General features: G+C 42.3%; 1 protein-coding gene across 1 annotated transcript in view; it reads left to right on the forward strand.

Moving 5' to 3' along the window:
- greb1 (growth regulating estrogen receptor binding 1) overlaps positions 1-16,665 on the forward strand; it is a 285,761-nt gene that overhangs the window by 125,331 nt on the left and 143,765 nt on the right. Inside the window, exon 4 of the mRNA XM_048531862.2 lies at positions 16,105-16,264. Coding sequence (XP_048387819.1) covers positions 16,105-16,264 — 160 coding nt within the window. The remainder of the gene's footprint in view (positions 1-16,104; positions 16,265-16,665) is intronic.

The raw sequence follows: 16,665 nt of genomic DNA on the forward strand, positions 1-16,665 counted from the left end.
TTGGGTATCCTAAAAGATATTAAGGTGTACAAGTCCCCTGGTCCGGATGGGATCTATCCCAGGTTATTGAGGGAGGCGAGAGAGGAAATAGCCGGGGCTTTAACATATCTTTACAGCATCCTTAGACACAGGTGAGGTCCTGGAGGACTGGAGACTTGCTAATGTTGTCTGCTTGTTTAAGAAGGGTAGCAAGGATAATCAGGTAATTATCGACGGGTGAGCCTGACGTCAGTGGTTGGGAAGCTACTGGAGAAGATACTGAGGGATAGGATCTATTCCCATTTGGAAGAAAATGGGCTTATCAGTGATAGGCAACATGGTTTTGTGCAGGGAAGGTCATGTCTTACCAACTTAATAGAATTCTTTGAGGACGTGACAAAGTTGATTGATGAGGGAAAGGCTGCAGATGTCACATACATGGACTTCAGTAAGACATTTGATAAGGTTTCCCATGGCAGGCTGATGGAGAAAGTGAAGTCACATGGGTCCAGGGATAGCTAGCTAGCTAGATGGATAAAAAACTGGCTAGGCAACAGGAGACAGAGAGTCGTAGTAGAAGGGAGTTTCTCAAATTGGAGACCTGTGACCAGTGGTGTTCCACAGGGATCTGTGCTGGGACCACTGTTGTTTGTGATATACGTAAATGATCTGGAGGAAGCTGTGGGTGGTCTGATCAGCAAGTTTGCTGATGACACTAAGATCGGTGGAGTAGCAGATAGTGAAGGGGACTGTCAGAGATTACAGCAGAATATAGATAGACTGGAGAGTTGGGCAGATAAATGGCAGATGGAGTTCAATCCGGGCAAATGCGAGGTGATGCATTTTGGAAGATCTAATTCAAGGACGAACTGTACAGTAAATGGAAAAGTCCAAGGGAAAATTGATGAACAGAGAGATCTGGGTGTTCAGGTCCATTGTTCCTTGAAGGTGGCAACGCAGGTCAATAGGGTGGTCAAGAAGGCATACAGCATGTTTTCCTTCATCGGATGGTGTATTGAGTACAAGAGTTGGCAGGTCATGTTACAGTTGTGTAAGACTATGGTTCGGCCCCATTTAGAGTACTGTGTACAGTTCTGGTCGCCACATTACCAAAAGGATGTGGACGCTTTGGAGAGGGTGCAGAGGAGGTTCACCAGGATGTTGCCTGGTATGGAGGGTGCTAGCTATGAAGAGAGGTTGAGGAGATTAGGATTATTTTCATTAGAAAGATGGAGATTGAGGGGGAACCTGATTGAGGTCGACAAAATCATGGGTGGTATAGACAGGGTGGATAGCAAAAAGCTTTTTCCCAGAGTGGGGGACTCAATTACCCGGGGTCTTGAGTTCAAAGTGAGAGGAGGAAAGTTTAAGGGAGATATGCATGGAAAGTTCTTTACGCAGAGGGTAGTGGGTGCCTGGAACGCATTGCCAGCGGAGGTGGTAGACGCAGACACATTAGCGACTTTTAAGATGTATCTGGACAGGTTCATGAATGGGCAGGGAGCAAAGGGATACAGACCATTAGAAAATAGATGCCAGGTTTAGACAGAGGATCTCGATTGGCGCAGGCTTGGAGGACCGAAGGGCCTGTTCCTGTGCTGTAATTTTCTTTGTTCTAAGTATGAACAAATACAAAGCTAAGGATCATTAAATGCAACCAGTGTAGATAATAAGATTCACGTATCTCCCTCTGTGCAATGAGGCGCGATGGAAGCTTGCAAGTTTAAGTATCTCTGAGAATAAGGTATTATAAGGATGAATGAATCCTCTGGGATCAGCTAGATGTGCTCATGTTAGGTAATAGAATGATTTCTGTTGGGATAATGATTACAGCCACCTTTATAACCATCGATTAGTCATGCAGTCCTTTTAACAGCATTTCTTGTCAAATGATTTCATGGTTAAGGCTTTTGCTTTCACCTGTCCAATTCTTCAGAAGGTAAATACAGTCGCGGTGATAACAAAGTACGTAAAGTGAAGGGTCATTGATTTGATTTATGCTTTGTGGTCTCAATCAGGCAGGGATTTGGAATGCTATCTGCAACTGCATTGTGGTTGCCTAGAGAGGGCAAGAATTGCATTTGTAATCCTGCATGAAAGGAGTGTGTGTGTGTGTGTGTGTGTGTGTGTGTGTGTGTGTGTGTGTGTTTGTGTGTGTGTGTGTTTGTTTGTGTGTGTGTTCGACTTGAAGATTTAGATAAAGCATATGAGATTGACTGACAGTTCAGAATATTTTGACATTTTCAGCCTCAAAGGCAATGAGACTGAGGGTGGGAAACATTCACTCTGCATCAAAAATTGAGAATAAACCAAGTTGGACCAAAATCTGTTCAAAGTTTGGGATGCAGGAAAACCTTCCATTGTCATGGAACTCCCTGGATCTTAAATGACCTGATGACGGGAAACTACCTTTTGGGTTGGGTTGGTTTGCACACTTGGGCAACGCAACACAGGCTCTCGGCAACATTAGTAAGCAAGTTGGTACAATAACAGAAAAATTGTAAAAGGTGTAACTACTGCTAAAATAGTTGCAGGTTTTACTTCAAGAGAAGTCAACCGTTGACCAAAGCGACAATAACACTGGGAGAATTGCACGATGGTGACCTAATATAAAACTAAACAATTTAAACAAGAATAATTTATTTTTAACACTCATTCTGACATGTTTATCTTTATAGAACAAGAGTACTGATGTGTACACACTTGTCAATTGATTGATTTAATTCACAAATTAATATTAAAGTAGTGTCTTGATGAACATTCTTCCCTCAATCATCACCACTTAAGCAGGTTATTTGAACCTAAAGTCATGAAGAGATGCTGAGGAGCCACTGTCTTGTCGAATGAGATTCGTGGTGCCTGATCAGCCAAGGCTAATAGCGATTTTTCTCAGATACTCATCCACTCTTCACAAGTATGTAAATGGGCTGTTGGATAGTTTCTTGGGGAATTGTGCAGCTACAGAGGTGCAAGTGTTCACTTCCATCCAGAACCTTCTGCATTTTAGCTGCTGACACTATGTTTAAAGCCCACCTGCAAACCGTTTGAGACCTTGCAAGTGAGGAACTAGCCTCACACTGCGGTGCTTGATCACTATTTCTGAACACATGGTCCAGAAGGAAGGAAATCTGGCTCTCTGCTTCCCTGGAGATTTTGGTTGATGGGTTGGAGAGAAATGCACAGCCCTTTTTTATGTGGACTGGTACGGAGGGCCATGTTACCAGTCTAGCCTGGACACAGATTATCATCAAATCCCTGCCACATGGAAGCTGGCCATTCAGCCCATCAAGTCCACACTGACCCTCTGAAGAACATCCCACCCAACCCTGTAACCCTGCATTTCACATGGCTAACCCATCTAAGCTGCACATCTTCGGACTTTTGGGGGAAACAGGAGAACCCTGACGAAACCTGCACAGACACAGGAAGGATGTGCAAACTCCACACAGGCAGCCATTCAAGCGTAGTCTCGATTCCCTGTGCCAACCATTGAGCCATCATGCTGTCTTTATCAGTTCACTCAATGTGGTGGGTGTTCCATGCCATAGCGGTCTAAGTCAGTGCAGCTCAGCAAGAAGGGCAATGATTGGCACCTTGCAAGTGCAACCATTTTCTTTTTGCTCCCTCACCCTATCAGGACCTGCCCTCATTCTATCTCTACACACCTCTTGCCAAAGTGCATGGGCCACAGTTCTCAATATAGTGTGCATCGTGTCCACTCAATGGCTCTCACCTGCCTCATCTCCCCAGTTATTCATCCTTCCTGCCCTTTGTGCTTCTTACTCACTCAACACCTGTCCTGCCCCTGCACCATTAACTGCTCTTCCATCGGACTCAATCTCTCCCTTTGTCTTATCGCAGGAAAATTTCCCTGCCCCTTCAGGATTGATGTATCCACAGCTACCCAACATACTCACTTGTAGGCCCCTGAATGGGTTGCATTTGTTCTGCAGGGCTGACCATGTTCCAGACTCTGGAATCTTTAGGATCAAGTGCCTGACTGATCCCTCTGAACAGGAGTTGTGCTCCTGCCTGACTGTAATCCCTTTCATCCGCTAAGGACTGGTCCCTTTGACTTTCACACATAGACAAATGCTTCAAGCGCATGCAGTGTATTTGTCGTGGGGGTTGGTTAGCTCAGTTGGCGGGATGGTTATTTTGCAACGCAGAGTGACCTCTGACCAGAGTCATGGTGACCCTCAGGTTAAACATATCACTTATGGAACTATGGCAGCTTCATCTTACCTATTTGCAGTGTAAACTGCTTGTGCATGCAGTAGGTCTGATTTGCCATCCCTCCTGAACTGTTCAGTGTTCCTCACCATCACAACCTGCCTGCCTGTCCCTCTGCATCAAAAAATAGTGCAAGTCACAGAGCCTGGATCTGAGAACTAAACAAACGTGCAATATCCCCCAAGGCCCTGTATGACTACAATAAGGCATCCCTACTGCTGAACTCAAATACTATTGCAATGAAGGCCAATATACCTTTAGCCTTCCTAATTGCTTGCTGCACCTGTCTGTCTCCTTTCATTGATCGACCTATAAGGACAGATGGACACGCAGCTCCCTTTGCACATTCATCTCCTTTCTGTTGTAAGCAAACCTGACACGTGTTTAACCTGTTGCAAAACCCCAGAATCCGAAGAGCTTTGCAATTGGGGCAGGGACTGTCAATGCTTAAAGACAAAAGTTGGGTAGTGAGGGAGCAGGTGAAACAACAGGGAGCTATTAGTACAGAACGCCTTACAGGCAGAGATACCAGGGATGACTCAACTTTTCAGAGCTTTTGTTTGACTTGCTCGTTCTGCTGAACTATTATGGAATCCCCTTCTACATTAACAGTCCTTGTTACCTCCTTTATCAGTAAAGAACATTTGAATCATTCAACCAACTACCATGTGTCTGTTTTCCTGACAATACCAGCTTCTACCCTACTATTTAATGATTGGAGATAAAAGAGTCTCATTTGAGAAGGAAGGTTATTTAATGGAAAGCAGTGGTCCAGATTTTTACAGCGTGGGAGTTCTTTTCTTTTGCGAAACGCTGTACGTAGGGCCTGAGATCACAAGAGAAAATTCAATGACTCACTCAAATGATTGTTATGGCTAATGGTGTCAGCTAATTTGTACCCACAGTTACGGGATTGAAATGGTTACAGAAAAATTAAGTTGGTTACAGATGAAAATTTTTGGTTTACAGTTTGGGAAAGGAAAGGAAAAAGATTAAATTAAAACTATGACTGCTTTGTTTTTTTACTTCCAGCAAGTCAATATTGATATCTAGTTTAGTTATGCTGCTGGTCCTGGCCATTTAAGTACTCAAATTGCCTGGCTGCTGTGGTCAGAGACATGTCTTTTTGAAGTGTAGAGTCTAATTTCTGTAGATTTTAATAGTTCTGAGAGACGTAAGAAATTCTTGCTTTACTTTTCCCCACATACTTCAATCTGTCTTCTTGGATCTGTTGAGCTTTTTGAGATCTCTACCTGCCAATTTGTGGGAACTTCTTTCTTTGACTTCAGAGCAAGTTTCCAATATGCTAACCCTTTATGTGTTTTTTTTTGTGAAGCAATGGGGTATTTTCCCCTTTGTAAAGGCATAGTACCCCATGAAGTTTCTGTAAAAATGGAAAACAGATTATCTTCTCTGGCCATTGTTTAAACCAAGGTTTGAACCACACAGAAAGTTGTTCATCATTCTTTGCTTCCTCCAGTAATTTTTAATTCTGTGAAGCCTAATTTGGTCACTTTTCCAAGGACAGATGTTCTCATGTTTCTGGATTACTGTGCTTCAGCTTAATCCAAGGTCAAGCTTTCAGAACTAAAACACCATTTAGTTGTTGGACTTTATTCTCTCTGTAGTTTCCCTTATTTGTTTTGGTCTGTCAGCTTGGTAAGTTCAGTAATTTCGGAAGTACGATGAACAAGCATCTCTTAATCAGTACTTTTGTAATTTCCCAAGGCATGCTTGTTGAACATCCAGTTAAAAATTTTGTCTAAAGGCATTTTTTTGGCCCAGATCTCACTGTGAATGTTCTTGAAAATAACGCTGAGGCTATCGGTCATCACTCCCATGAAAGTATAAATTCAACAGCTTCTGACAACTGCACACGTGTAGTTAAATGTGCTAGTCTGAAGCTTGCTCTCTAACTTGTGTGTCTCTTTACACGCTTTCCTATAATGGTATCTGAGCAAATAGCTTACCCTTACAGAATGTGGACCAATGTGAAGTTGCAATCCCCTCATATTAAATACACACTAAACATGAATGAGTTGTGGTTAGTCTAGTCTGGTGTCGAGGTGTTTTGTTACGGCATTGCAATTACTTCCAAGTAACCTCTCTGGCATAGAGATTTAACCTCTTGAAGTGTGGAGTCTAATTTCTGTAGATGTTAATAGTTTTGAGAGAGCTAAGAAATTTTTGCTTCACTTTTTCTCTCATATTTCTATCTGTCTTCACTTTATTTCACTTTATAGTCATGATTTGACCTTGAATTACCAATTTAAATAGAGTTCCCTAGTTGAGACTCTGCTCTGCTCAATAGGAATTCATTGATCTGATCCATAATGGAGACCAACAACTATTTGCTGTATTCACACAGTTCCCAGATCCATATGAAGGACATTATGTTGTTTGGCTCTAGTCATCCTAAAATCATTTTTCTCAAGATCTGGAACTCTTTTTCCAAATCTCTCCACTGTGTTTTCCTCATTTAAGAGACTTCTGAAAATGTGTCTCGAACTAACCTGCCCTAATAGCCCTTCCTTGGACCCGGTGTAGTTTTATTTTGTTTGATTCAGCTCCAAAGAAGCACTTTAGCAAGTTTTAGGATTGTAATATACCATTGCAAATTGCTGTCTTACTGCATGGAGTTTTTTCAGAGAGGAGGAAAGGGAGGATGATTCATTAGTACTATTTTTGAAAGGTAAAGTTGTCATTCCTACTGGACCATAGGGCTGTTCACTCTGTAGAGAAAGAGTGCACTGGTAGTGGTTTAACATTAGGATCTGCACAGCTTGCCTCAGGTAAGGGAAGATGCTGAGAAGGAGAGTGCTTCTTGGTGAGCTGAGCTAGTGCAGGAATTAAACCCACAATTTGGCATCACTCTGCATTGTGGACCAGCCATCCACGCAACTGAGCTAACGAACCCCCTATTTTTAAACCGATCAATTAATGATCCTGGCGTATTCGTGAGCAAGAGCAGCTTGATATTGCATGTCTGCAGTAACCGCTGTTGGAAGTATAAAACACCAACGTTGATTTCTTATGCAATATCTATTTTCCCCGCTTTACTTTTCAAATTTGCAGGAAACTCTGATGTGTACCAAAATAAAAGCATACTGAAACAGGTTATTAGCACTAAAAACTGTAAAATTCGCAGATATTTTAGGAATAGGAAAATGCAAAGAAAACAAAAACAGACATTTCGATGAGAGGAGAAATAAGTGGGTAGAATAAACTGTTTAACAGAAGACTGCTACATAATATTGAAAGATAAATGAGGTTAAATTATGAAAAAAAAAGACCACATTGAAAGTTATGGAGGTGAAAGGTCATAACTATGTCCCGTATAAATGATCATAGTTATTTACCAGCACTTCGCAAAAAGGACCATCTATAATCTGGATTGTCCCCAGCATATTTATTCTCCTGAGGGAAGACCAAATCTCCAAGAATTTAAGATAATAAAGTTTATTCCCAAGTCCTAGGAGGATTTAAGTAGAAATGCTATGATTATTAATCTAACTTAATAATCTACATCATGCATCTCTCATCAGTTGCATTCCACAGCTAACCCTCATGTAGTCTTAAAAGGATTTCAGCCGCAGAATTTCATAATGCATCAACGAGGGAATTTTTTAAATTTACTAATTCCAATTTAACAAAATTGTTTTCCAACAGTTTTGCATCATATAGATAAAATATGGCGCGTTGGTTGGAAGCGTGTTACACAAACTTGACTACTTTGTAGGAACAAAAATAACTTTTCTTTATTAAAAATCCAAAAGAACTGAGGTTGGTGGAAATCAGAAATGAAAACAGAAATTGCTGCAAAAACTCAGCAGGTATAGCAGCATCTGCAGTGAGAATTCAGAGTTAACGTTTTGGGTCCAATGACCCTGCTACAGAACTGCGGAACAGGCTGCATCTTCCAAGATTTCTGCCGCAATCTGTGCTTGTGCACAATTGTGAGAAAGCAGTCAGATTCAGAGGGGTGATAATGGTAAATTATATTATAATAGGGCTAAGTTAAGTTTAAGTGTAAAAATGGCAGGAGATCCCAGACCCATGTTATTGCTCCTCTTGCTCAGTGTGGGAGCTCAGGGTCATGGCTGATGGGGAATGAGCCTGGCCGGGTGGTTGAAGTTTCAGTAGGGGATTACTTTGGGAATAGTGATCACAATTCCTTAAGTTTTAGAATACTGATGGACAAAGACAAGGGTGGCCCTAAAGGAAGAGTGCTAATATGGGGGAAGGCCAACTATAGCAAAATTCAGCAGGAGATGGGGAATATGGATTGGGAACAGCTGTTTGAGGGTAAATCCACATTTGATATGTGGGAGGTTTGGAAAGAGAGGTTGATTAGAGTGCAGGACAGACATGTCCCTATGAAAATGAGGGATAGAAAGGGCAGGATTAGGGAATCATGGATGACAGGTGAAATTGTGAGACTAGCAAAGAGGAAAAAGGAAGCATACATAAGGTCTAGGCAACTGAAAACCGACGAAGCTCTGGAATATCAGGAAAGTAGGACCAATCTGAAATGAGGAATTAAGAGGACTAAAAGGAGTGACCAAAATGACACCAAGATTGGTGGAGTAGCAGATAGTAAAGGAGACTGTCAGAGAACGCAGCAGAATGTAGATAGATTGGAGAGTTAGGTAGAGAACTGTCAGATGGAGTTCTTTTCTGGGCAAATGCGAGGTGATGCATTTTGGAAGATCCAATTCAAGAGCAAACTATATAGTAAATGGAAAAGCCCTGGGGAAAATTGATGCACAGAGAGATCTGGGTGTTCAGGTCCATTATACCCTGAAGGTGATAACACAGGTCGATAGAGTGGTCAAGAAGGCATACTGCATGCTTTCCTTCATCGGGCGGGGTATTGAGTACAAGAGTTGGCAGGTCATGTTACAGTTGTGTAAGACTATGGTTCGGCCCCATTTAGAGTACTGTGTACAGTTCAGGTCACCACATTACCAAAAGGATGTGGACGCTTTGGAGAGGATGCAAAGGAGGTTCACCAGGATGTTGCCTGGTATGGAGGGTGCTAGCTATGAAGAGAGGTTGAGTAGATTAGGAATATTTTCATTAGAAAGACGGAGATTGAGGCGGGGCCTGATTGAGGTCTACAAAATCATGAGAGGTATAGACAAGGTGGATAGCAAGAAGCTTTTTCCCAGAGTCAGGGACACAATTACTAGGGGTCACGATTTCAAGGTGAGAGGGAAATGGTTTAAGGGAGATATGCGTGGAAAGTTCTTTACGCAGAAGGTGGTGGGTGCCTGGAAAACATTGCCAGTGGAGGTGGTAGAGGCGGGCACGATAGAGTCATTTAAGATATAGCTAGAGAGATAGATGAATGGGCTGGGAGCAGAGGGATACAGATCCTTGGAAAATAGGTGACAGGTTAGACAGAGGATCTGGATCGGTGCAGGCTCGGAGGGCCAAAGGGCCTGTTCCTGTGCAGTGATTTTCTTTGTTCTTTGCAAACACTGAATTTTGCTGACAAAGAAGTTACTTAAAAGAGGAAAGCTAATGGAATGATATATTTTATTGTGAAGGGAACTGAATGCAAGAGTAGAGAAGTTATACTGCAGTTATACAGGGTATCAGTGAGACTGCATCTGGATATTGAATACAGTACTAATCATCATACTTCTGGAAGGTCAGAAGCAGCTCAGAGAAGGTGCAGCAGACTAATACCCAGAATGAGTGGATTGCCTTTGATGGGAAGGCTAGATAGGCTTGGCCAGTATCCTCTGGAGTTTCAAAGATTGGGAAGCATAGTTGGACCCAGCATCAGGGACCCAGGTTCGATTCTGGCCTCAGGTGACTGTCTACGTGTAGTTTGCACGTTCTCAACATGTCTGTGTGGGATCCCTCAGGGTACTTCGGCATGTACAGAATAGGTGGATTGGCCATGCTAGATTGGCCATTGTGTCCAGGAATGTGCAGGCTAGGTGGATTAGCCATGGGAAACATGGGGTGTGTTTGGATGTGATCCTGTTTGAAGGGTTAGCATGGACTGAATGGCCTGCATCCTCACTGTAGGGATTCCATCAATCAGAGATGACCTAACTCAAAGATATAAGATCCTGAATGAACTTGATCTGGTGGATGTGTAAAGGACGTTTCCTCTTGTGGGGGAATGTACACGTGGAGGTCATAGGGTGAAAAATGGAGCGTCACCAAATTAAGTCAGAGATGAAGAAGATAATTTTCTTCAGGGGGTTGAGAGGCTTTTGAATTCCCTTCCCTAAAAGGCCCTCCTTTCATCAAAATGCACAGTCTCTAAATGTTTTTAAGACAGAACTAGATAAATCCTTGATTACAAATGGGATGAAAAATAATCAGGGGTATTCATGATTTTTAAACACTTCAATTAACCTCATCATTCAATCAGACAAAGACTTGTACCCTGTACTTACAATTCAAAGAAGAGAAAGAACAGCAGACAATTTTTGAGGGAAGACAGAAGTCAACATTCAAAATAAGGAGCTATATGTGGACGAACACGTTTGGAACATGACAAAGATACAAACAGAGACAAACTATTCATATGTTTATGAAGTTTTAATAAAAGTTGTGAGGTAATGGCCATCTCCAAGAGATAAATTAGCTGCTGCCCCTTGACATTCAATGGCATTACCATCACTGAAACATCCTGGGGCTTACCAATGATCAGAAACTGAACTGTACCAGCCATATAAATATAGTAGTTACAAGAGCAGGGTAATAAGGAAGGAGTCTTGCAGTGAATTAAACACCACCTCACTGTTCAAAGATGCTCAAGAAGCTTGACTCTAACCAGGACAAAATAGCTCATTTGATTGTCACGACAAATGTTGACCCTCTCCAACACTGATACTCAGTAACGGCAGTGTGCGCCACCTACAAGAAACACTGCAGAAATTTACCAAGCATTCTTAGACAGCACCTTCCAAATTCATGACCACTGCTATCTGGAAAGACAATAGCAGAAGATACATTGGAACACCACCACAGAAAGTTAACTTCCAAGTCATTCACCATCCTGATTTGATCATATATCAGTATTCTTTCAATGTCACTGGGTCAAAATCCTGAAGCTCCGTTAGAGTGTTGTGGTTGCACCTATACTAAAAGAATGGCAGCGGTTGAAGAAGGCAGCCCATCACCCATCTTCTCGAGAGCAACAAGGGATGGGCAATAAATGCTGGCCTGACCAGCTGTGCCCACATCCTCCCAACCAATTTTAAAAAAAGCAGAAATTGCTGGAAAAACTCAGCAGTTCTGGCAGCATTTGTAGAGAGAAATCAGAATTAATGTTTCAGGCCCATTGACCCTTCCTCAGAACTTCAGGTACCTTGAAGATGCAGCCTATTCTTCACCGCTGTGTCCTAGGCTCTGTCGCAGAGCTCACCACTCACAACTAGCAGTCAGCAACATCAGTTGATTGGATAAGAGTTCCTTTTCCTCTGCTCTCATGTTGTGTTGGAAATCCCATGAAAAGTTGACCCTTGTTGAGAAGTGTAACTGGGTTTTTAACAGTGAATAGCTGACTGAACATTGGATATGCCCCTGAAACAGAGTGGAACTTTGATAACTTTCTGCATTAGGTATGATTGCTGGAATTTAAAAATTGGATTTTAAAAATAATTAATTTATTTAAAGTTTGCTCAGCTCCTCTTTTAACTCTATGTCCCAAAATTTAATTTGCTCCCTATTTGCTTTAACTGCATTAATTGTTAGTGTACGCTGCATTTCCATACTGACAATGCTAAACTCCAGTACAATACTATTCCTCTTGACTTCACTGTGCTAAATTATCAGGCTACTTATCTAATGCCCAATACTTAACAATCACAGTTTTCCTCCAAATTTATTGGGAAGACCACAGCCATTGTCTTCTGTTACTGTTATGAATTCTGTCCTTCTCTCTGCTAACTGGCTAAAGTTGAGTTTGCAACTTCTGAGGCGTTTTATTCCAGAGAAGATATTTTGGCGACACATCTGCACTATGAGTTAGACCACCTATTATGACCTCCATGTCATCCTCAAACCTTTTCCCTATCTTAGCTTATCCATTGATATAGCCCTCCTCCAAGCCTTTTACACCACTAGGCTTGACTTTTCCAGTGCACTCCTGGCTACTTCCCACTGTTTACCACCTGTAAACTTGACGTCATCTTAAGCTTTTCTGTCTGTGGCCTTACACTAAGCCCTGATTACTTATCACCCTTGTGCTTGCAATGCCTTGATCTTTAAAATTCTCATGGTTGTTTTCAAAGTTTTCTATGGCCTCAAGCCTGTCAATCTCTGTAACTTTGTCCAACCTTACCTCCCTCCTAAATCTCTGCATTCTTCTTACAATGACCTATTGAGCATCTTCTGTTTTCATTACTGCTCTGCTGATGACTGTGCCTTCAGCTGATTGGACCCTACAGTCTTGGATCCTTTGCCTAAACACTTCCTACTTCTCCCAGTTTTCAGCAGTCTTCTCAAAACCTCCCTCATTGACTAAAGCTTTGGCCATTGACCCGACATTGCCTTCTATGGGGTAATGCCTCTATGAAGTGTCTTGGGACATTTAAGCAGGTGAGGGAGTGCGTGGAGGGGGACTGGTTGGGCCTGTGGGAGAGGAAGAAGCGCAGGGTTTTTAGGCCATCTGCATGGGGAATGCAAGTGCATAGCGATTGGATGTCCATTTTTTATAACTGGCAAAATCCACGTTAGGCCATTGGGCTGTAGGGACCTCTCTCTCCGCGACTCCCTCACCTGCTCCACACTCCCCACTCACCCCACCAGCCCCGGCACCTTTCCCTGCACCCGCAGGAAGAGCTTCATCTGCCCATACACCTCCCCCCTCACCTCCATTCAAGGCACAAAACAAACCTTCCACCTGCACATCCATCAATGTGGTCTGTTGCACCCATTGCTCCTGATGTGGCCTCCTCTACATCGATGAGACCGAGCGGAGGCTCGGAGACAGTTTTCTAGAGCACCTGCGCTCTGTTCACGACAAACCACAACACCTTCCAGTTGCGAACCATTTCAACTCCCCCTCCCACTCCCATGTGATATGACCATCCTGAGCCTCCTCCAGTGTCACAGTGACGCCACCCACAAACTGGAGGAGCAGCACCTCATATTCTGCCTCAGGAGCCTACAGCCCAATGGCCTAAAAGTGGACTTTGCCAGCTTCAAAATCGCCTCATCCATGACCAACCCTCACTCTCAATCCGGGCCCCTTGACCTGACACAACTTGTCCATCTTCTCTCCCACCTATCTGTACCCCAATCCCACTGTCCAATTCCCACCACTGCCCACCTGCACTCACCTATCACCATCCTACCTCCCTTCCCCAGCCCAACCTTTCTTCTCTCTATTTGTTTCTGAGCTCCCTTCCCCCTCCCCCATCTCTGAAGAAAGGCCCTGGCCCGAAACATCAACATTCCTGCTCCCCTGATGCTGCCTGGCCTGCTCCTCCACTCCACACTGTGTTATGGCTGGCTCGATCCACATTGGGAACATGACACTGGGAATCTCTGTCAAATCAGACTATAACTAATTCATGGCAAGGGAAATTAAGCATCTTACCACAGCCTTCACCAGATTACTCAGCACAGCTTTTTCAAGTTGTTGATGATCACCTTGTTTTGCCATTAAACATACATTACATGGACACAGACCGTTAGAAAATAGATGACAGGTTAGACAGAGGATCATGATCGGCGCAGGCTTGGAGGGCCGAAGGGCCTGTTCCTGTGCTGTAGGTTTCTTTGTTCTTTATTACCGGCCAACGTGTACAGTGTTTAAGTATAATTTAGTGTCTACATTATTGTATTAGCGAAATGACAAGCAAGGAAATCTAAAGTGCTGAGGGCATTTACATCAGTTGGTGCTGAAAACAATTAAAGACTTCAATATGTTCAGTACTTTTCACAGGGGAGTACTTTTCATTGTGAGAACTGGTATGTTCTCTGATGTGTGGAGCATTTTGTGTTTACTTGCCCATGAATGTAACACTTAAACAAGTGTAGAGAGTCGAAGATTGCAACAAAAACAGAAATTGCTGGAAAAGCTCAGCAGGTCTGGCAGCATCTTTAGAGAGAAATCAGAGTTCATGTTGCGGGTCCTGTGACCCTTTCCCAGGTTCTGAGGAAGGGCCACTGGACCGGAAACGTTAACTCCTGATTTCCCATCTACAGGTGCTGCCAGAACCACTGAGCTTTTCCAGCAATTTCTGTTCTTGTTTCCGATTTCCAGCATCCGCAGTTCTTTCAGTTTTTATTGAGTTTGAGACTGTGTTAGTGTGATTTCGAGGCTTAGCTTCCCAATCATTTTAAAAACTTAGAATAAAACTCACTTTGTGGTTGGAGGCTGCAGAAAAAGTAGACCTTGACCAGTGCCCTGCTCGTCTTGTAAGTAATTTTGTGGAAATCGTCTTTGGGTATGAACATATCTCAATCTCTAAGAACTGTTTCCTAAAGCTCTGTTTTCATTCTGCAATTTCTTGGCTAACTTTAAAATTTATTATCACTGCAGGGAGTTGCCCACAGCCAGTCAAAATTGTTGCTACTTTCGGAATAGTTTCCATGCTGGAGTATTGCTGGGTCAGGTGCATCCCATTGCTGCTAAAAGAGCTGGTGCTCTCTCCCAGTATGCTCTGGGATCCCTATCCAGGCTGATTGTTGTTTGACGCAAATTCACTTTTATGGGTGTAATTTCATTACAGTAGAGATTGTTGGGAAAGGAAAATGCCTCAGGAAAATCTCACTCGAAGTTGATATTTCTTATCTGCATCAGTTGATGGATAAGATGTCCTGTGAAACACCGAAATCCCTTTTACATCTCTGACCATTGTCATCACAAGTTGTATTATTTATTGGACTTCACTCCTCAAAAGGCTTTTAAATATTTCTCCCAGTTTTATTGAAAATTCTGAATAGTCATCCATTTTCTTCCTGTTATCTACATTTGTAGCTGAATGAATGATCTGGGTAAAAATGGACATTACTATAACCTGTCAGTAATTGTCCACTAATTTAATCCAATCGTACGAGCAGGACATGATAACCCTCAATTAGCATGTCTGTGATTACTTCCAAGGGTGATCTGCTTTTAATTTTATGATTTTATGGGACAATAGAAAGAACAGTCACCGAGGGAAAAGAGGAAGGCAGATAGTCATCTAGGAACACTCAAATTGTGTCTTTCAGTAAAGCTATTTTGTGTCACTGTTTTATGATATCGCCTCTTCACGAAGCCTGTTCTTATGAGAGATCACTTCTGACACTATTTTTTGCAGTACTTGTTAAAGGATTGCAACTACAAATCAACAGTTAATCAAGCTGTAGATATTTCATTAAGATTTTTAAATTCGAACCAATTAACATCTTGCATCTTCGACATAAATTGGTTACAGCGAAAGATCTGAGAATAAGTAACACAAGTAATCTGCCATAGACTGCAAACTATATGTAAAGTTTCCAGCCCCAGTCTAGACTAACCATGTGGCAAAACAAACATACTGTCAGCTTCACAGATAGTTATATTTGAATATTTGTTGTTGCCTCTTACATGGGGCTATAAGGTAGTATTGTAGACAGGCTTTATTGCTACTTTAAATGCGAACACGCCTCATTAAGCTGTAACATTAGACGTCAATAACTTCCATAAAAAGGGTGTTAAATTCTGCAGTCCCTTTGCTCTGGGCTGTGAGGACATGGTTTCCTGTAATTTACTAGCAGGGAGCTCTTGGTGTCCTGATTTACTGACCATGTTTCAGAAAATGCAGAAGGAAAATTTTAATGTCTCTGCAAATAGCTCAAATTAGTTCAGAGACACATACTCCTGCCTGTGTTCAGTTTGTTTCGTAAGATGCTTCTGAGATTTTAGTTGATTCTGTTTTTATAAAGATGGGAAACTCATATGCTGGGCAACTGAAGACGACACGTTTTGAAGAGGTCCTGCATAACTCGATTGAAGCCTCCCTGCGATCAAACAACTTGGTTCCCAGGCCTGTGTTTTCACAGTTATATCTAGAGGCTGAGCATCAATTGATTTCAAACTTAGAAGGTAAGGCTATCTTCCATTTTTTTGCTCAGCCTTAACCAAAATATTTTTAAAGTTGAAATGCAATCATTCATGTCGTGCATGTTCTATATCAGAAACAAAGGATAATTGGTTTCCATTTCTCAGGGGATAGCGTGCATGCTGGTGCCTTCAAATTAACTTTACAATGCCCTACACTGTTACAAATTTTATCAGTCTGAAAGGTTCTTCAGCCAAGTATTCAATTTTCTGACCAGTTTGGTTGTCATTGCTGGTGCTTGTCTAACGTCATAATTGATAGTTGGCTTTGGTCAGTACGCTCTTAGATGGTGTATATGACGACTTCTAAAATCTTTCAGCTTAACTATCTTGAGCAAAGATTGGTAGATTTCTCCCGTCTTTGTCAAGCTAGGTTTAAAAGGCAA

The sequence above is a fragment of the Stegostoma tigrinum genome, chromosome 4 (assembly GCF_030684315.1).
Source record: "Stegostoma tigrinum isolate sSteTig4 chromosome 4, sSteTig4.hap1, whole genome shotgun sequence".
NCBI lineage: Eukaryota > Metazoa > Chordata > Chondrichthyes > Orectolobiformes > Stegostomatidae > Stegostoma > Stegostoma tigrinum.